This window comes from Bemisia tabaci, chromosome 3 (assembly GCF_918797505.1).
Source record: "Bemisia tabaci chromosome 3, PGI_BMITA_v3".
Classification (NCBI taxonomy): domain Eukaryota; kingdom Metazoa; phylum Arthropoda; class Insecta; order Hemiptera; family Aleyrodidae; genus Bemisia; species Bemisia tabaci.
In genome coordinates this window covers 37,653,805-37,678,596 of record NC_092795.1, presented here as the reverse complement: position 1 = coordinate 37,678,596, position 24,792 = coordinate 37,653,805, and the positions used below count along the sequence as shown (strand labels likewise).

General features: G+C 39.5%; 1 protein-coding gene across 3 annotated transcripts in view; it reads right to left on the bottom strand.

Moving 5' to 3' along the window:
* Positions 1-871: 871 nt before the first annotated feature.
* LOC109032934 (maltase A1) overlaps positions 872-24,792 on the bottom strand; it is a 33,187-nt gene continuing 9,266 nt past the window's right edge. The window contains exons 5-12 of one of the 3 annotated variants that reach the window (XM_019045284.2): positions 24,486-24,682; positions 23,746-23,944; positions 22,771-23,005; positions 10,556-10,763; positions 10,114-10,269; positions 7,891-7,968; positions 2,051-2,089; positions 872-1,283 (exon numbers count right to left, since the gene is read on the bottom strand). In XM_019045284.2, coding sequence (XP_018900829.2) covers positions 1,022-1,283; positions 2,051-2,089; positions 7,891-7,968; positions 10,114-10,269; positions 10,556-10,763; positions 22,771-23,005; positions 23,746-23,944; positions 24,486-24,682 — 1,374 coding nt within the window. In that variant the 3' untranslated portion in view covers positions 872-1,021. Of the gene's footprint in view, positions 1,284-2,050; positions 2,090-7,886; positions 7,969-10,113; positions 10,270-10,555; positions 10,764-22,770; positions 23,006-23,745; positions 23,945-24,485; positions 24,683-24,792 lie in introns of those variants that run through there. The other 2 variants (XM_019045286.2, XM_072298316.1) reach the window with 2 other exon arrangements.

Below are 24,792 nucleotides of genomic sequence, written 5' to 3'. Positions count from 1 at the left end.
TGAATGATTTTTACATCACCATTGGTGATGAAAAGATATGCAACTGCCACTGCTCACGCGCTAGAGTGCCATTTCAGCGATAATTGTGATCTTCTGTCATCAAATCGTGCTTATATTGTTGAAGGCGCTCTAATAAGCAACTATTCCGCCACCACGGTATTGCACCGTATCTGACGAAAATGAAGGCGCTCCAACGTACGTGAATTGACTGGTATTATTAACCACTGTGCAGAGTCCTACTAATAATCCGATTAGCGGCTCCTGTTCGATCGATTTCTGTGAAACTAGGTATCAGACAGAATTTTTTGACGGGAAACTTGAATTTTGAATCACATTTTCAAAATCCGAAAATTCAAGATAGTGGACGTGGCCTTAAGTGTCATCTGGGCTTCTGTTCGGTCAAATTTTGTGGAACTTCACGTAAAAATGGAATTTTTCGTCAAATTTTCAAACTTAAAAATTTAATACACCGAAAATGTGATTCGGTAAAACGACAAGACCGCTTTTTCCGTGATGACATAAACTCAAAATTACGGCTTTACCCGCACTCTATATATCGACGGCGTAAGTCCGCAATCACATATCTCGTTTGCGCTGTCTATAAATCACCGCCTCTAGGTATGTTATTTTTTAAAGGAGAACAAATTGGCATCATTCCTTGAAATTTATGCAGAATTTGTTCGCTTAGAGAATCAAAATCACGGCAGTTGTAAAATATTGCCGTTGAAAGAGTAGTTTTCCTTTTGAAAAATAAAGTATGACAGGAAGTCTGCGACGTCGCAAACCGAGTCATGAGATTGCCGATTTACACCGTCGATATAAGGTGATCTAACGTGGATGAATAGGGAATAACCTTAATTTAAATGCGATATGTATGCTACAAATGTATTTCACAGCTTATGTTTTACAAATAATGGGAAAAGTGCGGAGCTATCCGGTGTCAAAGATGTCGATGGTGTGCGTTGTGCATGTTCCGAGTGCAGCATTTGTTTTTTGTGGGGCGGGGAGAGGAGGGGTGATTTTACCAGTTGAAGTGATCGTGAGGATCTTCCTCGGAGCAAGTGCAGCCTGGGCCGTGGGGGCCATGTGGGACGATTATGGAATCAACTCCGCCTCCGCCGCCTCCGCCTGCACGTCCACCACCGCCTGTTCGTCCACCACCGTTACCACCGTTACCGCCGTTACTGCGTCCTCCGTTTTTATTTTTTCCAGCTGGTGCAAAAGAATCAGTCGGGTCAAGGTCATCATCTAGTATTAGGGTACGAGTACCAGGTATTCTTCTTCTGAAATTATTAAATCCAACGACTCTTAATCGGACCGCGTTAAACAGAAAGGAACCAAGCCACATCAGCTATTGCCAAAGTTAACCGGGCCATTTAGTCTTTTACGAGAGGACGTTCGTGTGGATTCCTTTGAAATTTTTAAGGAATTTGCTTCGTACTATGGAGAAAATCCACTGAAATTTGCACAAAAACCCGCACAACCGTTTTCATGTAAAAATTTAAATTGCCCGGTTAAATTTGGCAATAGCTGATGTGGCTTGGTTCCTTTCTGTTTAACGCGGTCCAATTAAGTCTACGCTCACACTCGTCTCGCTTCTTTCGTGAGTTTCAATTAAACTCGACTTGGTTTTTGATACCTGGACGGATTTACGCCAAGTGGAAAGATGGAGTGTGCTCGCCGTTAGTTGAGGGCCATGAGAATGAATGGGAATTTAAAAGCCGGTTTTAAAAACTGATCCAGAACATGATCGAAGAATTCTTCGCAGGTCATATTGATCGAAAATTTTCCTCCATTCAAATAGTTGAATCTCTTAGAGACGTCGATTTTGTGTGATGTAGATCGCCTCATTTACAATGTATATATTAAAATACATATAATTTAAATGACGGGAAAACAGCGTTGTCAACTCGTAAGAATTGCCATCATGAAGCTCAGTCCTACATAACTCAGCTTCTGATATATTCAATCAGGCTCAAGTGCTCATGCTTGTTTTGAGACTCACTGTAAAATTGTAGGTTGGCGCCCTACTATATCACGGATAACTTACCCTGAGATAGGAGTGTTTCTTCGGGATGGGCGCCAGCTCCTGAAAATCCAATAAAACAGTATCAGTAAAGTGACTCATTGTAAGGCAGAATTTGTGGCCCCGGTTGGTCCACGAAGACTCAAAATCGAGTCTCTGATGCCAGATATAATAGATGAGCGCCTCACAAAGATTGCGGGGCATAGACGAAACGGACTGGTAAAGCAAAATCGGAGATGTGGGCTTTTGATGTTTATAGTTCAAAGAATGTCATTTTGAGAGAAATTTTTTGAAGATACTGAGGTGAATTTTTTAGAGAACGTGAAATTTTTGGATTATAAATTAACTTCACGCTATTTTCAGACACGGAAAATAACCCAGTTATTCGCATTTTATTCCTTGGGAAACTGGGGAAAATTTCCGTCGAAGTCTCCGGATCTGATTTTTCGCTCCGATGAACCGCAATATACGATAAATGACAATTTTAAGCATTCTAATACGCCTCACCTCATCAATAATTCAGGTAAAACACGATTTGCCCAACAAAAATTACTGAATTAAATCTCCGGTCAAAATATTAACGTGTTCATTTAGCATCGATAATGAAGTGTTCCATTTCAACCCGATGATTTTCAGACTGTAAACAACGAGCAACAGCAATGCCGAAGCTTTGAAATTGAGAATTTCATATATTTATACTGCAAAACTGTAACGATAACGTTTAGTGAGTGATTTTACTCAAGCAGAATACTGTTTAGGTATCTCATTGAATTTATGTATCGAAAAACGTTACTACGAGGTCTGTTAGATTAGAGACCGGATTTTGGTCATAACTAGCCCACAATGCGTCCAAATTACGTTTTCTTGAGCTTTACTGATAGCTGAAAATATATTTAAGAACTCTACGTTCACACATTTGAAAAATCATAATTAGCTTTGTTCGTATGTGGCTTGAAGTACACTCAAAAAAAGCTCCGGCCGTGGAGGCCATAAGCAGCGGACCTGGAGCACGGATGGATGGGCTATATGGCACTACCGTTCGCCTACGCGCCTGACGGCCGGATGCTACGTGCGGGGACGATGCGGAGTCCTACGGACATGAAAACGTAAGTCGCGGCCTCGAGCGGCATAGGCAGCTTGCGCTCTAGGCGCTACTTACGGGCTGGACGGCCGGCGGAGCTCTGCGCGCCGCCGCTGTCCGCGACGTGGTGGATTTTTTCGGAACTACAGCTGAAATTCACCATTAAAGTACATACTTAGAAAAGAAAAACTTTCCAGCAAAGTTTTAAACATTGAGTGAATTATCTTGTGTCAATTTCTGAACAAGATTTTTTTTCTTTCCTTCTTTTAAAAATAGGTATATATTTCTTTGTTGATAGTTCATAACAATTTAGTTTCAGGAAAGTGATGGATAATTCAATGTCTAAGAAGAAAAAGAGCATATGAACGTTAGCTTGTTGATCATGTTTCAGATATCAAGAGAGATTTGAACTCCTTGGCTGATAGTTCAGCAAGTCAATTTGAGAAAAGAGATGAATCTTAGAGAGAGATGATGCTTATTGAGAAAGAAAATCAGCATATGATTGTTAGCTTATTCATCGTGTAGGATATCAAGAGAAATTTTCAAAAACCTAACTTTAATGTTGCAAGCCTTCGTAGAAATAAATAAAGCACTGGGGAAGCACTGGAAGGAACAAATGTAGATAGATCAAAAATTCATGCTACCTATTTTAAATGTAGAACAGACTGTCCAAGGTATGATAAATTGCTAAAACTCATTGCAGCGAAAAAATGTAAATTGAAAAATCATTTATATCACTTGGCAGCCCGTTCTCAATAAATGTAATTACTTTCACTCAATGAGAATTCAGCATTTGTCAAAAACAAAACCTGGTTCATCCCTCAATAAAAAATACGAATGCAAAGTAGGAAATCACCCAAATGATTAACAAAGGAAAAGCACAGGCGTAGGTCTAGGTACTTACAGATTTTTTACTCCTTACGACTAGAAAAGCTTCAGAATCTTGAAAATGAGGTTGAGAATATTTCAAAGTGTAAATTCAGTAGTAAAAGTTGACAAAACTTCAAGATATAACTCTCCGCAATAACTACCGGATACAATTTCCACAAAATATTAGCGAAGAAATATACCACCGAAAATTGTCACACTTGTTAAAATTGTAGATCTTCCCTTCAGCAAACTGAAGCGCGATTCACACAAAATTTTACCACTATTACAGTACACTGAGCTCCCTAGAATTGGGATATGGAATCAGAGAGATATTCACAGCAACAATGTTTGCACTGGCTCTTATCGGATAATCAACGCAGGCAAGATTGGCTTATAGCTTCCGCTGGCGGACAGCTATTTTGGCAACAGAGAAGGGAGGTGTTGGATGTCGGAGAGTGAAATACTACCTACTCTCAATTGAAAACATTTAAGTATAAGCCAGAGATTAGATTGAAATGGAATAAAAAATCAACCCAATCTTATGAGCAAGCAAAGGTGGCACAATGAAGTTGCAATCGGTAAATAGACATTCTTGTGTCTACATTATCAGTATTTTAGTGTGGCGGTAATTTACTCTGTGGGAAGATGCGTGGCAGGTAATTGATTGCTTTTCTTGGATTTAAGTTCTTTCCCTTAGTAGGGGGAAAATAAGTGAATTGCAAACGAACTTACAGGAGGAGAGGATATGAGCTCAGTGTGTAGGTAAAACTGACAATTTTCACTTAACTCTCGTCGCATTTCCGAAAGTATTTGACAAGCGTTATCACACAGAACTTTAGAATCAATCGTGCACCGCACAGAATCAAGAAAATATATCGAAAACCTCCAAAATTAAACGAAAAAACGAACACACGTAATGAGCAATGACCAACAATGACAAGCAATTTACTAGATTCTAACCTCAATAAACAACGCTGAGTGGTGGCTGCGATCGCTCCCGAAAATGTTCAAGGCTGGCGGCAACTTTAAATTCACGCACTGAATAACATTGACGTAAAATATTATAATTTTCTGCGAATATACACGTAGCCGTCTCAATTTTAATCTGATGGTGACGCCATTTTCCGAAAACTGAATCTCACCTCACTGCCAACGGCCGTGGAAGCGGTTGGCTCCGATCCTGAAACCCGTAACTTACGCTCGGCTCCTAACCGGTCTTACGGCCATGAAGGCCGCGCGGGGTCCACGGGACACCGGCCGCTGGGTCCAGTACTAGCTGGCGCACAGCGCGTTAACGCCGGGATCACCAGTGTCCAGAGCAACCGGGTCACAGGGCCGTAGTTTTTTTTTTGAGTGTAAGGCAACCTCAAGGGTGTTTTGCGATTTTTATGTTTGACCGATCTTATCTCTCTTTTTTCGGTCTTGCACTACATTTTTCAACCCACAAGGACGATTGGAGTTTCGTCTCCATATCGTAGCCGTACACTAAAGTATTGTCACCGAAAATTATCCTATCCAAAAATGTAGGATCATTGTTAGAACGTTCAATCAGCTAAAGGGAAATTGGCATTTGGTTGAATTTTCGTTCAACGGACAACAATCAAGGGGCAAGTGTACCTGAAACTCGATGCGTGTCTACAAATTCTATCAAAATTGTATGTACATGGCCTTCAGAAATATTACTCTGTTCAACAAGCTCGAAACGACCATTTTCGAGCACTTTTGCCCGCACTTCTTCCACGTGACAAATGTCAGTTGCCGTTGAGGGTAGATTCCCATACTCCTCATCTTCGACGAACTTTTGACCAGTTTTGAATCGTTTAACCCACTTAAAAAGTGGGAACATCTCATACAATGATCTTGGTAAACTTTACTTAGCATACCAAAAGTTTCGGTACAAGGTTATACCGAGTTTAAAAACAAAATTAAATGTTGAGTCTTTGCTCTATCAGTGATCGCATGCTGAAAATCGCAAAACGCACCTGACTTACTCGTATTCAAGATGACACAGAATAAACACTGATCAAAATAAACAAAATCTGTAAACGTAGCGTTCTTAAGTATATTTCCAGCTATCATAAAACTCAAGAAAACCTAATTCGGACGCATTGTGGGCTAGTTATGACCAAAATCCGGTTTCTAATCTAACAGACCTCGTACATTTCTTAGGAGTTACTTTCAATGATTTCCGTTGCTCATATCGTGCTCTACGTAAAATTTTGATGAGGGAGCTGGTATTATAATGTTTAAATTCGCACCCTAACAAGATTGAGGCTCATTTCAGAAAAATTCCGGGTCCCTTTTCTCCGTATAAAAGGCCCCCTGTGCATGCGTTATTAATCAATTATAATACGCCAGATTGTTTGCATATATTTAATCGCTCATATTAGACGTGTAGCCGTCATGCCCCGCTGTTTGTATAGATTTGCACTTTACGGCGCTTCACTGATGAGTCGAATAATGCGTTGAGACTTGAGTGAAACAGTTTAATCGCTTGCAGTTGTTCGGGAGTCCCCCGATGGTTAGATTTTAGCGGTTAGCACTCAACTTCCTTTTATCCCTGCATTAATTGGTTTTACCTTGGTTAATTGACATGCAGGTCACATACGTGAGCGGAAACTTCCTTGCACTGGTCTCAAAAGTTTAAGTTATTAAGAGTGTTTAACTCTGACCTCATAGGGGCAGACTCTCGTATTGCGAATTAATCTTTATCCATAAACTGTCATTTTAAAAAAGGACGCAGTAAAAATATTCAAATATTTCGAAACACTGCGTGGAAAAAGAGGGTTAAAGAATAACAGGGAATAAAATTAAAAGTCTCGTGTGAAATTTCCGAATGTCTCAGGGTATCTCAAATACAATTCAACAAAAGGTTTGAGGTAAAAAATTGAATACTTGTACTCATATCATTGATTTTTTTTGTCTCATGGAGAAAAATGGGAGGGGAGGAGGAGGGAGAGAGAGAAAGAGAAAAATGTATAAAATTCGTGGCAATTCAGTGCACAAACGGAAAATATTTGTCAGTGAGTGGAATCATGTCTAAACTAAAGTCCCTTTATAGGGAGGGTTGAGACAATGCGGCTAATGGATGGCACAAACGGGAATAAAGTTTACACAAATTGAACGATTCTCGTACCGGTTCATCCCAGTTTATAATCTTTGCAATTGGTGAAAATTTAATCTTTATTCCCGTTTGTGATACCGTGGAGGCTTAAAATACGGGAGCCAAACAGAAATAGATTCCTATTGTCTGTACTCTCAGTATACAGGGACTCAACAAGTCGAAACGGAACTTGGTCATGGCGGAAAACTGGTCTTGATCACTCCCGGTCCTACGGGTTTGCATATTAAATACAAACCTATCCATAATGGAGTTTTAAGACCCCAAAAATGGGGAAAAGACAAGACAACAGGTACTGAGAAAGGAAATAAACGCACTTGTGGAAGAGTGGTTTGTGAGTACTGAATCCCAAAATCTCCTCGTTTCCGGATGAATTCTTTGGGGCTACGCTTGGAAGAGCTCTGAGGGGTCTGGCAAGCTGACGTCCATTTGAAGGCTCTCTAAAAAGCACGGAAGCTTTCAAAATGCTCCATCAACTTACTTTTTGAGGAGTCAGTGGTGGAACTAGAGAGTTGCAGAGAAAAGTTTTCGTGATTGGTGAAAATAAACTTGGTAAATCAGTCAGAGGTTACGAGCCTAAACTTAAATATAACTGAAGCAAACGAAAGTGTCTGTTTTGGTGAGTTTTTCCTAATAAAAGCATGCGACTTTAAAAAAGAATGATCGAAGTGGAAAACATTTGGAAGGAAGATTGGGCTTTATGATAGGTGAACTTGAGAGGAGGAAAACGGTGAAGGGGAAAAATATAGTTAAAAAATATAAATATAGTTGTGAATCGAGTAGTTATCTTACTTTCTGAAGGCGAGAACCATTCCTGATTTCGGTGGCATGCTCCATTCACCAGAGGTAAGACTGTCGTAACAGGAAGAGCTGCAAGTTAAAAAACAAACAACAAAAAAATTTTAATAATAATTTTCAAATATACGTATGAAGTGCAATACAGTTGGAATGCTTCATGGTTTATAAAATGTAAGCGTAGAATGCATTTTTGATGAAGCCTACAAAATTCGTTCTTTAAGGTTATGGTATTTATTAATTTGAGGAATTTAACGGGTTTACTCCAAACGCATACTACAAAAGTCTCGATCTTTATAGTCTTATTTTTCCCTCAGTAATCACTCGAATGAAATCCCTTTCTGAAAAATATAAACTTGCAGACGTTTTGAAAAGAATAAAGTGAAAATCGATACAAATGAAACTGCATATAGAATCGAGACCGCGAGACTAAAGGGATACATGTGAAACATCATCGCCGCGAATTCTATCATTATACATAGGCTGTCCAAAAAGTACCGAGACTGGTTCTATAACTCAAAAACCAAGATAGCTAGAGGCTTGATCTTGGTCTTATTTAAAAGATCAACTCAATATCTGTCGATTGAGACCAAAATCAAAACTTTCGGTCAAATATTTCAAAAGTTACAACACTGTTTGTAGAAAAATATATGGACCCCCTACCGTTTTTTACGACTATTTTCTCTTGCCGGGAACACTCTCTAAATTATTGATGATCAGTGCACGGTTCTTTTGCAACTAATCATGGCGAAATCTAATTGATTTGGAAACACTGTCAACCGTCGTCGTCCGACTACGGGTATAAGAGTTCAAAATTCCACGGGAAAGAATGAACCATCGGTCAGCCACCCCTAAAAAATCCAGGAAATTTTCGGCAGTTGCTGACAATTCACATTGCGTGCGTGGTCTACGCTGCAAATAGTGAGTGATTTTGTTTCTGTGTTAGATATTTTTGATACCTATATGGAAAGAGATAAAGCAGTGGTATTAAAAATTTCGAACACAGAAACAAAACCACTCACTATTTGCAGCGTAGACCACGCACGCACTGTGAATGGTCAGCAACTGCCGAAAATTTCCTGGATTTTTTAGGGGTGGCTGACCGATGGTTCATTCTTTCCCCGTGGAATTTTGAACTCTTATATCCGTAGTCGGACGACGACGGCTTGACAGTGTTTCCAAATCAATTAGTTTTGCCATGATTAGTTGCAAAAGAACCGTGCACTGATCATCAATGATTTAGAGAGTGTTCCCGGCAAGAGAAAATAGTCATAAAAAACGGTAGGGGGTCCAGATATTTTTTCTACAAACAGTGTTGTAACTTTTGATATATTTGACCGAAAGTTTTGATTATGGTCTCAAATCGATAGATATTGAGTTGATCTTTCAGATGAAACCAAGATCAAGCCTCTAGCTATCTTGGTTTTTGAATTATAGAACCAGTCTCGGTACTTTTTGGACAGCCTATGTAACTATCGAAAGTAAGAGCGCCTTCAAAAAAAATAAGGTTGTTCCACCGCAACTAATCCAACTCAAATGTGCGCTTATTGTATCCAACATTTTTGAAGGAAAATATTCCCGGGAGACCAGTCAATGGGTGCAGATTATGATATTTTGAAACATAGCTTCCGCATTGCATGCAAATAATATGATCGTAAAAATATGATAATGTTTATCATTTTATATTGGCGGTGAAACTTCCAAACCACGCATTTCATTTGCTGTGTTAAACAATCTTCATTCGTGTTTGATATCATTAAACGAGAACAAATCAACATCATTCCTTGGAGTTTTTTTGAAAGCTGCCTCGCGCAGGAGAAAAAACCACAGAAGTTATTAAGTATTGACGTTTAGTAGCTCTCCTCTTAAAACTTGAGGTATGACAGGAAGTCTGCAACGTCGCAAATCGAGATAAGTGGTTTGGAAGTTTCACCATCGATACTCGAAAACTCGAAATGCCAGCGAGAAATCAAATTAAGAGAAGTTAAATTCGTATTTTTCTTAAGGTTCTTTATTTCATTCAAAATCGCGCTGAAGGAGACCCTCAGAATAAGTGGCCGGTTGAAAATTGTATTTTACGAATTGAAGATAATCGGGTTTCATTTAAAAAGAGTGCATTCTTTAGATTATCAATGTACTAAAGGCTTCGTTTGACATTCCGAATGGTTTTTGATTATACGGCATTGCTAACACGTAAGAGTAAAATGACCTGGTACTTACACGTTGCTGCATTCGGACTGCAAGTTGACACTTCTCATCACGATTTTCCGAGGGGAAGCCTGTGCCAGATCCGGGATCTCTCTTTCCAGAACAAACGGATCACTGAAACCTTTGCCAAGATTCATTATGGCCAGGTAGATGTTATTATCGTCCTGTCTGTAAGGGAGAGTAATAACCAAAATCAGTTCAAATAATTTCGAACGCAAATGAATAGTAATAAAAATTCACAAGTTCGACTGAAGGAAACAACTTTTTGACTAACTTTACAGTGACTGTGTGAATGAGGAACAAAATATGTTTGCATTAGGGGAGGCCCGTCTACCTTAAAACTCTTTTTTCCTCCGGTCTCGTCATGTTTCAAGACGGCTCTGGGTAGAACTAGAGCATCCAAAAAATATTTTACCAGAAATATGGTGACATAAATATTTTTGAGGCTTCTTACCTTGTGAAAGCGAAGACGTATTCGGTTAAATCGTACATTTTAAGTTCGCCATACATGAAAGCATTTTCTCTCTTGAGGGCTGCGAGACTCTTAAAGTTCTCCAAGTGAGAGGTCTGATATTTAGAGCGTAAAGTTCTTTCCACCTCGACATTAGTGCGGTAGTATTCGGGGTTCACCGGTACCCATGGTTTGCTGGCCTGCGTAAAACCTGGTGAAGTGAAAGAGGGTAATCTTGAGGATTATGGCTTAATTAGCGGTGCTAGGTCATTTTTCCTAATTTTTTTTTTCCTACTGCAAGTTTTCCTAGTACTTTTTTCCTACTGGTGTTTTGTCCCATTACAGTAAGTCCTACGAGTGAGATCTCCTACTGGCTTTTTTCCTAAGGGTGTTTGTCCTAATAATGATAGAAACGTAAAGATGAGTAGAGCAGAGAGAAATTTTTCCGTCCTAACCTCGCAACTTGTATTTGTCTCTACGAGACACCCTTACTGATAACCTAAATATTTGATAACCTGTACTTTTCTAATCAATTCACATTTAAAATTTTCCGTAAAATCCATTTTGTAAATTGATTGTTTCTAAATTTTCCATGAAAACCCTTTTGTAAATTGATTGTTTCTAAATTTTCCATGAAAACCCTTTTGTAAATTGATTGTTTCTAAATTTTCCGTGAAAACCCTTTTGTTAATTGTTTTTAATTAATTAATTAAAGGAGGAGTTGCGTTTTGGGCCTTTTCCGGCCCCACCTGGATTTTGCTAAATGTTTCATATTTTCAAAGTACTAGTCTTAGGTAGACTCTGTGCCAAATATTAGACCGATCGGAGCCCATGCAAGGGCGCAGCAGCGCCTCAAACCCAAAATCCTGGAATCGAAAAACAATTATTTTCGTCCACTTTTTCGACTGTTATCACTCTTCCAGCACATGATTCTTATGTATTTTTTTTGCGTACTTTTCTTTTCTGGCCTTTTTAAAGGCCTCCGATAAATTTTAAGGGGCCTTATGGCCCATTGTTGCCATTTTTGGCCCATTTTTAGGGGTTTTTTCCATTTAACACATTCAAAACTCAATTTAATCCAAAAACTGTGTACATTTTTGAAAAGTACGTAAAGAAATGAATAAAAAAGGTTCAGTAAAATTTTTTCCTATGTTGCCAAATTTCCGAGAAAATTGGCCCCAAAGTGTCAAAAACGGCAAAAAATCGATAAATCGCCGCGTCTAAGGTTCAAGAAAGTGGAGTACATTTTTCATACTCTACCAGATAACAGCTCTTATCCATCCATACAACATACTAAAATATCATAGTTGTACCTGGATTCCCACGATGTGAAAATTGACCGAGATGTCGATTTTAGCGGCCTTTTTATACTTGAAGGCAGCTCTTTTGAATGTTTTTCGACCTTAGTCACCCTCTATGGGTGTGTACTATATGTATTTTTCTACGTACTTTTCATATCTGGCCATAAAAATGGCTTCCTGTGAATTTTAAAAGGCCTAACGGTCCATTGTTGCCAATTTTCACCAATTTTTAGGGGTTTTTTCAAGTTTACGTGTGTGAAACTTAATTTAATCTAGAAACCGTGTATAATTTCGGAAAGAACGTAAAAACAAGCAGGAAGCTCCAACGCATTGGCGTCGGAGAGCGGCTCTGGGGGCAGTAGTTGTAGTCAAGAATGAGGGCCTAGACACATTTTGTCATTGATGTACAATCCGACAACTGTCGATTCATGTTTTGTAACTTAGCAGATTTACGTAGCCGGTGTATAAATGTGTATTGGGCTTTGATATGGCGAATACATGGCATTATCACTTGTATACTTTTAATTTTGAAAGCTCTTTGGAGGTCCGCTTCCTAAAAAATCTCTGGTTGATAAGTCGTTTAGCGAGGCTGCAAAAAATTTGCATTTTTATATCTGAAAGTGTAGGTATTGGTTTTTTGTATAATTGTTTTTTTGGATTGCTGGAAAAGTAACGCATACTTCTATAATTTAGGACTGAGTCAGGGAAATATAAGGTTCGTTAAATAGTAAATATTCCTAGTACCGTGTGACACTATTGTTAACGAAAAGTTTTTGCAACTTGTCAAAGAGGTTGTTGAATGATCTTCGAATAACTTTTGATGAGCTAGAGGTAATGGTTCCATCTGCAGCCCGTGGACTTCTGTACGATATTGTCCAGAATCATCTAAATTTTCAAAAAGTGTCCGCTTGTTCGATACCCAATTTGCTCATTCATGCATACAAGGAGAAGCGCATGAAAGCTTTAGCAGACATTTTGGAGATGAATCAAGAATTAGATGAAGAATTTATGACTTAAATCACGGCACCTTAATCACGGGATGACCTTAATTACGGCAACTATTTATTGTCCATGAGATGCAGATGGTTCCATTTCCCTAGCTCATCAAAAGGTATTCGAAGATCAATTTCATCAGCCACCCGTACGAACCACGTTTCTAGTGACCCGTACTTGCTTCGCACGTATGAAACATACAATCAGAGAAAACAGAATTCATCTTACAATAATCAATAATCAGTAGGACATGAATCGTTGCGATGTATAATACGACATTATAATGCGGCATTACTATTGTAATTCATTTTAATGTTTAGGGGCATTATAAATCATTATTGCCACGTCGGAATGAAATGTTGTAGACTGAATTGAAAAGCATGTTGGCAAAATTTATTATAAAAATAGTATAACATACATAACATAAAGGTAATACAAATTAAATGATTAGAGCGTGTATATTTCATTACATTATAGGTATATTACAATCATTTTTGTCATTGTTGGAAATTTTGATAGTTTGAATTTTGATAGTTGATAGTTGATAGTTTGAGAGTTGAAAATTTGGTTATTTTATTTAGTTAAGGTGATTCGATAGACGCCATATTTTGTGTCAGAATGGCATGCGACTTTTCCATCAATTGGTTCCATTTTTTCATTTACTCATCATTTTTCTCCAATTTTAAGTTTCGCAATTCTGTTTTCAGGAGACTAAAGCACTCACTTATCAATTTGTATATTTATATTGAGTTAAGGGTAGAGAAGTATTCCTCACCGGAATTGAGGAATGGAGGTGTTACAGTATGTCCGGCATTAGGTTCCATTTCGACATCAGCGACGATCAACGCTGCGATACTGGAAGCCAGTCTTCCGATATTAAATCCCTAGCGGGGAAGAAAAAAAATGCCTAGATTTCGCTAAAAATCCCTAAATCCCCAGATTTGCTCAAATATACTTAAAAAATCCCTAGATTTTGCAAAAAGCGCCATTTTTTTATGAAGAATCATGATGTCATTCGATGTAGCGATTTGCAATATTTAAATCTGATTGGCTCGTTTGAATTTTGGCGCTCTCTGAAAGCAGTGCTAATCCAGACCAATAAAATGAAAGAATATTAGTTGATTTCTTATTATTAACAGGTTGAATGCAGTTGAATATCAAGTACATCGAAGGACACAATCGTTTTAATTTCCGGCTTATTTGCGGGGAAAATAGTGTTGCCAAAAAGGCCTACAAAATATAGATGAAAAAATGTTTTCGATTGTCGAAGCTATAATTGAGGTTAAAAAGTTGATTTTTGGTAACTTTACCTCATCAAAAAAAAATCCCTAGATTTCCTGAAAAATCCCTAAATCCCTGGAAATTCCGGAAAATCCCTAAATCTAGGAATAAACCCTTAGACATCGGATGGCTGTTGGAAGCATTAGAGTCAACATTTGAAACGCTGCTGCAGAATTTGCCGGGAGTATAATCGAGTGTTGAAAGTCAGTAGAATTGAACAATGTAATAATTGCTTTCCGAAATAAGCGTTATAATAAAAAAACCACGAATCTGAACTGTTAATACTGGAACACACCTTCTGTAAATGTACCTTGCGAGAGATAAGTAACAAAATAGATGTACTGGAGGAGAAGTGCTTCTCCACAGAGTTTGAAGAAGGAAAAAAAATGCCCAAATTTACTTACTTCAGCATTTTCGGCAAAATCACTGCAATTTCCGAACCTTTTTCTGGCCAGGGGCCAAAATTAAATGATTATGAAGGGCCACTTAGATGTTGTAGATAAAAATAGGACTGTTGAAAAAGTCGCCGTTTTCAATAAATATGTTCCCGGAATGGAAGAGTTAGGTTAAAAAATTTAGAGTTAAAAAATTCCCATGAGCCGAGTGCCGTAGGTTAAGGGCCCGTTCGCCAAAACTAATCGGAACTGTATGAATGAATTGCTCCTTTTAAAAATCAAAACAATATCGAATTGCGATATATTACACAGTTAAGATAGGGCTATGTCCTGTCGTAAGCGGCGACATACAGTCGATATCATTTCAATAATCGCCCCAATGGCCACGATAGTTGTTAGACGTTTACGGTTTCCCTAGTAACCTTTGTTTGCTATCAGCTGATATCGAGTAAATGACTAGGAAGCTCCAACCCAGTGGTTAAAGCTTCCTTAACCGCGAAAACTTTAAAATTCAAATTTTCAAATTTTGAACGTAAAGTACATTTTTTCCATCACGAGATAAAAGCACAAACAAGTTTTGAATTGTTGACTGTATCACCATGATTCCAAAAATACAATACACAACATAGCATTGACTAACAATAAAACAGTATGCAATAAAATAAAGTCATGACAAGGAACATAGCCGAAAATGGCGCCGATTCCCATCAACCAACGCGCGGTCTCTACAATGTAACATGCTGCATTGATACTCCCCAGCTGGGACCGTCCGGAATAGCAGCTCTAGTGCAAGCACCAGAGCCGCTAAAATACATAGGAATGTGATTTGTACCTTTTCCCTACGTTGCCAAATTTTCGAGAAAAATCGTCCTGAAGCGTCAAAAATGCCAAAAATTGGATTAATCATCACGTCGGAGGTTCCAGGAAGTGAATTTCAAGTTTTTTTTCACTACAAATAACGTATCGAAAATGGAAAATTGCAATGCATCTCAAGGAACATGTAATGGCGTAGATGAACCTGACAAAACGGGCCCTCAAGGTGCTTTTACTTTATCCTTCACTCCAGTTCACCTCTTTATTCCTGTAACCTCGAGATAATCCTTGGTTCTCAAGATGCTTGCTACAGGCCAAATATACCGAAGAACAGAAAATGCGTGGAGAAAGTGTCCCACGATCCACATGAATGTCATAATTCACTTCCTGGAACCTCCGACGTGATGATTAATCCAATTTTTGGCATTTTTGACGCTTCAGGACGATTTTTCTCGAAAATTTGGCAACGTAGGGAAAAGGTACAAATCACATTCCTATGTATTTTTTTACGTTCTTTCCGAAATTATACACGGTTTCTAGATTAAATTAAGTTTCACACACGTAAACTTGAAAAAACCCCTAAAAATTGGTGAAAATTGGCAACAATGGACCGTTAGGCCTTTTAAAATTCACAGGAAGCCATTTTTATGGCCAGATATGAAAAGTACGTAGAAAAATACATATAGTACACACCCATAGAGGGTGACTAAGGTCGAAAAACATTCAAAAGAGCTGCCTTCAAGTATAAAAAGGCCGCTAAAATCGACATCTCGGTCAATTTTCACATCGTGGGTGTTCAGTCAGGGACTGATTTTTATTTTCATCCTTTTTCGTTGCAACGCGTGCGAGCAGCCACCGTGACCGCCGCGTCGGCCAGCGCACTCCTTCCCTCCGCGCTCGACCGGCAAAAGGCTAGTACCGCGCCAATCCGCTAGATGGCGCGCGGGTCTTGTAAGCCATGCCGTCCTTTTTGATCCCGCCTTTCCAGGAAAAGGCTCGGGAAAGTTTTATTTTTACTTTTGTATCCTAAGGAGGATACCATACAGTTACTTTTAGTTCACTCAGATTTTCATTTTGTTTCGTTAAGAAGTTCAGGTTTTAGTTTATTGTTTGATCTCGCGAATATCGAGCCGAAACAGCTCCAAGTAGGGTCCCCGTGTGGCCGACTAATCTTCGCCTACGTTTGCCGATCTTCTCCCACTGGTATTCCAGCGGTGCTTTTCATGTTTCCTTCGCTTTTCTTTCGCCATCTCACTGGTGTCCAGTGACGTTTAGATTTCCTACTGGAGTCCAGTAGTGTTTCTTATAGGTTTCTTGCTATCTTTTTTTATTTTCGTTTGTTAGGTTCCTGCTGGTATTCCAGCAGTGTGCCCTACTGGTATTCCAGTAGCGATTCAGATCCGCGTCTTAGTATTAAGTTTCTACAAAGCTCTTCAAGCTTTAGGTAAATTGTAACGTAGTAAAGCTCTTCAAGCTAGATTTCTTATTTCATCAGTGTTTTTCTCGGCAAAATTCGTAACTCTTGATCTTTTCTTCTTTTTCAATAGCGTAAGTATCAGTTTCTCCATGTTCATCTAAATTAGTTTAAATCTTCCGTTCATGAGTTTCTTTTTCGTTTACGTTTAAGATTCAAAATTCTCGCGTTTCCTTTTTTTTCAAACCCAGACTCGCTCTGAAGCCGGCTCCGCGCAGCCTGGTATTCCAAATCGTCTCGTAAGACTCAATTAGGGAATCCAGACTTGTTCTGTAGCCGGCCCCGCGCGGCCTGGTAGCCTTTCGTACAATAAAACATACAGTCCACTTTCCAAAATTTGCTCATTTCTTTCTCTCATTTATTTTTCTAATTTTATTTTGGGCCTCTGCCCAAACATTTGGTCCTGCTCGGTCCGGATCCGCTGATCCATTATCTTTGAATTGTTTGAAATTTTAAATGAATATATTGGTGATCTGAGGGACCTCGGAACATTTGATTGTCCGACTTGGATCCTCTGATCTATCATATTTGTAATTTTTGCAGTTTTTCTTTGGTGTTTGTATTTGTTATTTGTTTGAATCTAAGGCAAAAGGTCTCTCCTGTCTTTGTTTGAAAATTCTGATTATCAAAGAAGCAGCATGGCATCCGATGATAGTAATGCCTCCCAGGTAAAAGCAAAGAAAGTCACTGACTTAGAGATCGAGTTGATCTGTCTAAAAAATAAGCGGAAAATCTACGGTCGGCAATTAGAGGCTTGTTATGAAGTTGCCGAGCGCTGCCTGGCAGTGAAAAAATTGTCGCCTGAATTCATTTGCAGGCAGGAAGATTCAAGACAATCTCTAAAGAACCTTCAAGAAACGGTCATGTCCTGCTACGAAATAGAGTTACGATTAAACCCAGAGGCAAGTTTTGATCAAAGCAGCGAGTTGATAGAGCATTTCACCAATGTGTATTTCAAAATTGCGGAGATTAAGAAAAGGCTGACTGATGCACTGGAGTCCACCGGCACAGCTGATAACTCTAATCCGCTGATGAACAACACTACGATCATTTCAAGCAATGCGCCCACACTGCCTCGAATTACTTTGAAAACTTTCGACGGCACAATAAGCGCATGGCCGGAATATCGCGCGAATTTTGAGTCTCTGATCCATCACCATGAGTCCCTGACTCCGAGTGCCAAGCTGAACTATTTGAGGACCACTCTGTCTGGCCCTGCTTTAGCACTCGTAAAGGAGTTACCCATTACGGACGTGAATTATCCAATAGCGTGGGATGCTCTTATTGGGATGTACGAGAATAAGCGCATGATTGGTTCAAGCTTGCTGAACAAACTCCTAAGTTTCTCCACCATTCAAAACGAAAACAAGGATGATCTGTCGAACTTCATGTCGACTTTTGGTGAGTGCGTTTCAGCGATTAAAACTCAGGAAATTGCTGACCTCGGGGACTTTATGACTCTACACATAGCTTTGAAATGCCTTCCTAAATCTCTTGTAAAAACTTTTGAGAGAAGGCAAACGAGAGAGACCATGCCCACGACCAAGGATCTATTGAAATTTGTCCAGAGACAAATTGAAATTTTAGACTTGACGGCGAGTGCACCCATGAGCAGTTCTTCGAGTGAAAGTTCCAAGAAGTATAGTCATGACTCCAGTCCAAGGAGATCTTTCACAGCCACTGCGCACTCACCTACCGAGAAAACTAGGTCTCGGTGTCTATGTGATTGTGATCATTTTCTTTATAAATGTCCAAAGTTTATTGAAGCCAGCGTCGACGAACGCAGGGATTTTGTCGAGAAAAATCATTTGTGCACCATCTGTCTTCGCAGTGGAAATCATCAAGACCGATGTGATTCTGGTCTAACCTGCAGAGTGTGCAATGACGGACACAATACTTTGCTTCACTGTGACATGCCCAAAGAGGCCGACCCTCAGCTCTCCGACCGTAAAGAACGAGTCAAGCGCAAGAACTCCTCGAGCTCTGAATCCCAAGCGGAGCAAGAGACTGCAGACTCTTCAGGTGATGAATCTAAGAGAGTGCATCAAGCTCTCAAGTCCAATTACACCGAGACAGTATTACTAGGTACTGCGGTCGTTCGAGTCAAGGGTGCCGACGGACGCTTCCATAAGGTCCGGGCTATGATTGACAGTGCCTCGATGACGACAATCATTCGAGATGACTGTGCCCGACGGCTAGGTTTACCCAGGGACGCTACCTCTGAGCGAATCATTGGATTAGCTGACCAATCGATCCCTGGCGTAAGTGCCTCTACTGTTTGTATTATTAAACCCAACAAGTCTGGGAAACCAATATTCAGAAGTAATGCTGTAATTATGGAGAAAATTACCACGCAAATGCCGACCACGAGTGTGCCCGAGCCCATTAGCTCCAAGTATAGGCACCTACAACTTGCGGATCCTCGTTTCTTTGAGCCTCAGGATGTTCAACTCCTGATCGGTGCGGATATTTTCCCGTACATCTTCACTGGAAAACGTGAGACCACAACCCCAAATGAACCGGTTGCTCTGAGCAGCGTCTTTGGTTGGGTAATCGTGGGTCCATGTTCAAAAGGATCTGCAGCTCTTCCGAAATCTGAGCCCTTGTCAAAAGGATCACACCTGGTCGTCATCAAGCGACCCCAAGGTCCTAATTGCGAGGCTACCCCTCAAATGTCCTCAACCAATAAGGGACCCCCAGATGAACAGGTGTCTGCGAAACCTGCATGCAAGAGACGACGCAAGCGCTCTCCTGCGAAAGGCGTGATGTCAATCAGACCACCCTCAAATAACCACTTAAGATGGAAGTCGACATCTCGCATTCTGAAATCTCTTTGAGGCCTTACAACCCTCCTAAAGATTTTTGGGTGTCAGTCTTGACTTTTTTACGAGGCCTTACAACCCTCAAGCAATTCTTTTTAGTTACTCTTTACTTACTACAATACTCTTAACTTCATGAACCATATTAACCATGTTCTTAATCGAAGCTTCTTTAATTTCTTCTCTTTGTACCCCCTCCGACTTAAGGAAGTTTTTTGGTTTAGAAACCGGGTGGTTTCAACGGGGCGGGTATGTTCAGTCAGGGACTGATTTTTATTTTCATCCTTTTTCGTTGCAACGCGTGCGAGCAGCCACCGTGACCGCCGCGTCGGCCAGCGCACTCCTTCCCTCCGCGCTCGACCGGCAAAAGGCTAGTACCGCGCCAATCCGCTAGATGGCGCGCGGGTCTTGTAAGCCATGCCGTCCTTTTTGATCCCGCCTTTCCAGGAAAAGGCTCGGGAAAGTTTTATTTTTACTTTTGTATCCTAAGGAGGATACCATACAGTTACTTTTAGTTCACTCAGATTTTCATTTTGTTTCGTTAAGAAGTTCAGGTTTTAGTTTATTGTTTGATCTCGCGAATATCGAGCCGAAACAGCTCCAAGTAGGGTCCCCGTGTGGCCGACTAATCTTCGCCTACGTTTGCCGATCTTCTCCCACTGGTATTCCAGCGGTGCTTTTCATGTTTCCTTCGCTTTTCTTTCGCCATCTCACTGGTGTCCAGTGACGTTTAGATTTCCTACTGGAGTCCAGTAGTGTTTCTTATAGGTTTCTTGCTATCTTTTTTTATTTTCGTTTGTTAGGTTCCTGCTGGTATTCCAGCAGTGTGCCCTACTGGTATTCCAGTAGCGATTCAGATCCGCGTCTTAGTATTAAGTTTCTACAAAGCTCTTCAAGCTTTAGGTAAATTGTAACGTAGTAAAGCTCTTCAAGCTAGATTTCTTATTTCATCAGTGTTTTTCTCGGCAAAATTCGTAACTCTTGATCTTTTCTTCTTTTTCAATAGCGTAAGTATCAGTTTCTCCATGTTCATCTAAATTAGTTTAAATCTTCCGTTCATGAGTTTCTTTTTCGTTTACGTTTAAGATTCAAAATTCTCGCGTTTCCTTTTTTTTCAAACCCAGACTCGCTCTGAAGCCGGCTCCGCGCAGCCTGGTATTCCAAATCGTCTCGTAAGACTCAATTAGGGAATCCAGACTTGTTCTGTAGCCGGCCCCGCGCGGCCTGGTAGCCTTTCGTACAATAAAACATACAGTCCACTTTCCAAAATTTGCTCATTTCTTTCTCTCATTTATTTTTCTAATTTTATTTTGGGCCTCTGCCCAAACAGTGGGAATCCAGGTACAACTATGATATTTTAGTATGTTGTATGGATGGATAAGAGCTGTTATCTGGTAGAGTATGAAAAATGTACTCCACTTTCTTGAACCTTAGACGCGGCGATTTATCGATTTTTTGCCGTTTTTGACACTTTGGGGCCAATTTTCTCGGAAATTTGGCAACATAGGAAAAAATTTTACTGAACCTTTTTTATTCATTTCTTTACGTACTTTTCAAAAATGTACACAGTTTTTGGATTAAATTGAGTTTTGAATGTGTTAAATGGAAAAAACCCCTAAAAATGGGCCAAAAATGGCAACAATGGGCCATAAGGCCCCTTAAAATTTATCGGAGGCCTTTAAAAAGGCCAGAAACGAAAAGTACGCAAAAAAATACATAAGAATCATGTGCTAGAAGAGTGATAACAGTCGAAAAAGTGGACGAAAATAATTGTTTTTCGATTCCAGGATTTTGGGTTTGAGGCGCTGCTGCGCCCTTGCATGGGCTCCGATCGGTCTAATATTTGGCACAGAGTCTACCTAAGACTAGTACTTTGAAAATATGAAACATTTAGCAAAATCCAGGTGGGGCCGGAAAAGGCCCAAAACGCAACTCCTCCTTTGTTTAAATTTGTCGTTTTTTCCCCAAAAAATCTTCCGTCAATTCATTAATATGTTATTTATTCAGTAATTTTTTAATACTTTTTAATTTGCCACCATGCCTCAATTCATCAGCAATGCGAGGGGGGGGGGGGGGGGGGGGGGTAAAAATTTGTGAAAAAACTGTGTCATTTTTTAAAATTGAAATTAGGACAAACACCCTTAGGAAAAAAGCTGTGTAATTGTAAAGAAACTGTGCCATTTTTTAAAATTGAAATTAGGACAAACACCCTTAGGAAAAAAGCCAGTAGGACATCTCACTCATAGGACTAACTGTGATGGGACAAAAGACCTGTAGGAAAAAAGTACTAGGAAAACTTGCAGTAGGAAATAATGTTTTAGGAAAAATGACTTGCCACCTAATTAGCAACGGTTCCAGGTCACAGGACTATGTTTTACATACAAAAAAGAACTAATGGCTCCGGAAATTAGGAAATTGTTTGTTGAAAGCTGTTGTCAGTACTTTAAATCAGTTATCACGACCAAGGCAATGTTTCGTTCGCTAATTTATTACCTATTTAACCATGCTATCGTTTTGTTACATTTGTTTGAAGACGAAACAAGCGTTGTTAGTCTACACTTTATGTCGTCAGGACATTCATTGCTTATTTAAAAATAATTTCAGTATACAATGTCGATTCTTTAAGAAAATTTCACACATTGATGGATGGTTCCAATCCGTATACCTCAAAAGATTTTTCAGTATGACCTAGGAAATTTCATGGTGGACCACATTATCCGATGCATAGGTCAGTATTTTAAAATCTCTCTATGTCCTGTCCTGGCAATGGGCAACTCACTGATTATTTAAAAGTAAACAGGTAGGTATACAATACCGGTAAAGGATATGAGACAATTATAGTCATTGCAAAACATTTTCGTAAATGACTGTGTAATTTTCACATCGAGATATGAATACAAATTTGCCATTTAAATGTATTAAATGGAAGCAAGGAATCAGTATTCACTAAAGTTGCTTAGTGTACTATGTTTTTACCTCGTTCAAAGGCAGAGGAAGGGAGGGGGGAAAAACATTTAGAGATAAACAGAACTGATGACTAACATTAGCACCTGGAAGATGCGGTACTTTTGTTCAACGGTTTTTTGTGATTTATTTTTTTTTCTTCTTCTTCTTAAAAAAATGGTGTGCAAAGGATTCAAACCTGCATTTTTAGAGGAGTTCCAGTGGAAGGGAGTCCTGGCGGGAGTACGGTAGTCGTCCCCAACACCAGATGGACAAGCTTCCCTGTCCAAGTTCCAATAACTGTCCATTCCTAGTTCGTCACCCATAAACACTGTGGATGTTCCAGGAAGGAGCAGGCTCATGATGTTCACGATGTCCGTGGCAGACGATGCACCCATGCGGGATGGAATTCGTGGCCAATCGTGATTACCAGACTAAAAAAAATAATGAAATATGGTTCTTAATTATTTTTCTGTGATGGTCTCTTGGAGGTGGTCTGTCCTGCATGAAGTAGTTCGACAAAAGTTGTTCAAACAAGTTGGAAGCGTTTTGTTTAAGGCAAAATGATCATGATGTATGATTAATTTCAGAAACCACGAGGCATGGCAATTTTTCAAGTTTTCTGAATATCAACTTCTTTTTTTCCCCCAAACGAAAACGAGCCAACTTCATCGTTTAAAAGTTTTAACAAATATCTATCGTGATTACCAGACTGAAAAAATAATGGAAGATGGCTCTTAATAATTTTTCTGTGATGGTCTCTCGGAGGTGGTTTGTCGTGCATGACGAAGAAGTTCAACATAAGTTGTTCAAACAACTTGTAAGAAGCGTTGTGTTTAAGGCAAACTAATCATGATGTATGGTTAATTTCGGAAACCACGAGGCATGGCCATTTTCCAATTTTTCTGTAATTCGACTTCTTTTTTTCCCCCAAACGAAAACGAGCCAACTTCATCGTTGGAAAGTTTTAACAAATATCTATTAAGAGAGGCAAAATTGGGAATAATTCAAGAAATTTGGTTAGTTGATCTGCTTGGTCTGACGGAAAGTATACGTTGCTTTGCGCAGACCTATATACGACGTTTTTGAGTCCGGCCATAGAAGTGTGTGATTGTATTCTCTGTGAACTTCCGCTCTTGAAATCACTTTGAATTGGAGGCTCTAGAGTACATACCACCCAATTGGGGAACTTGAAGTCATCTAGACGATCCAAGTAGCTCTGAATGGTGTTCTTGATGTTCAGTGCTTTTGTCTCGGCATTGAAGTCAGTGAGAAGTAAGAAGTTGAAAGGGAAATGTGCTCCGACGCGACCGTCTGTGCCATAGTACTTGACTGTTTCTTGAGGTCCAGCGTAGCCCTCGGTTGTCAAGAATCTGAAAATTCCACAATATAAATCAGTGTAACAGGCGAATTGTTGCAAGCTTGTGTCGTATTGCACCAACTCTTACAGCCCAGCCCTGTCTCTACGATTAAAATGTAACCTCAAAATTGAGGAATATATCGAAAACTGACCAATCATGTCGCAAACTTCCAATGAATGCCTGTACCTTGAATTTCCGAATCCATCTTGGAAACAGAAATTTATTAGATTTTCATTACCATCGACACTCGAGATTTTTAAAGGCGGCCAAAAAGAACAGTAAAGTCAATGATGAGCCTTCAACGTAAAATTAAGACAGAAATAGTACAAGGCATTGACGTTGCGGACCGCAACCACGTATCTCGTTTGCGGTGTTTGAAAATCTCCGCTTTCATCCAATTTATTTTTTAAAGGAGAACGTTATTGCAAAGAACTATGCGGGTTCCAAACCTTCATTTCTAATACAGTGCTTGTAGCAAGTAACTATTTGCTTTAGTTTTGAGCATGCATGTGAAGACGATAAAAATTGCTGACGTTTTGGTTTCTTTACGTACATATTAACATAATTCTCTTCGCTGTACGCATCGATGAAAGCTCTGAAATCTTCGATGATCTTGTAAGTCTCGGGTAGGTTTTGAGTTTTGTCGTGATTTCCGTGTTCATCCCTTAGTTCTTCGTCTTCAATCAAATGAGGTACAGCATCCAGCCTCCAACCTTGCACACCTTTGTCCATCCAGAACTTCATGATATCCTGAAACCCAGCGAAGTAAATCAAAGTCAGTATTCATATACGCGCTTGAAAATACTAAAAGCACTACAGCATTTAATATAATATATTGGTAAATGTTTTGTTAAAATAAA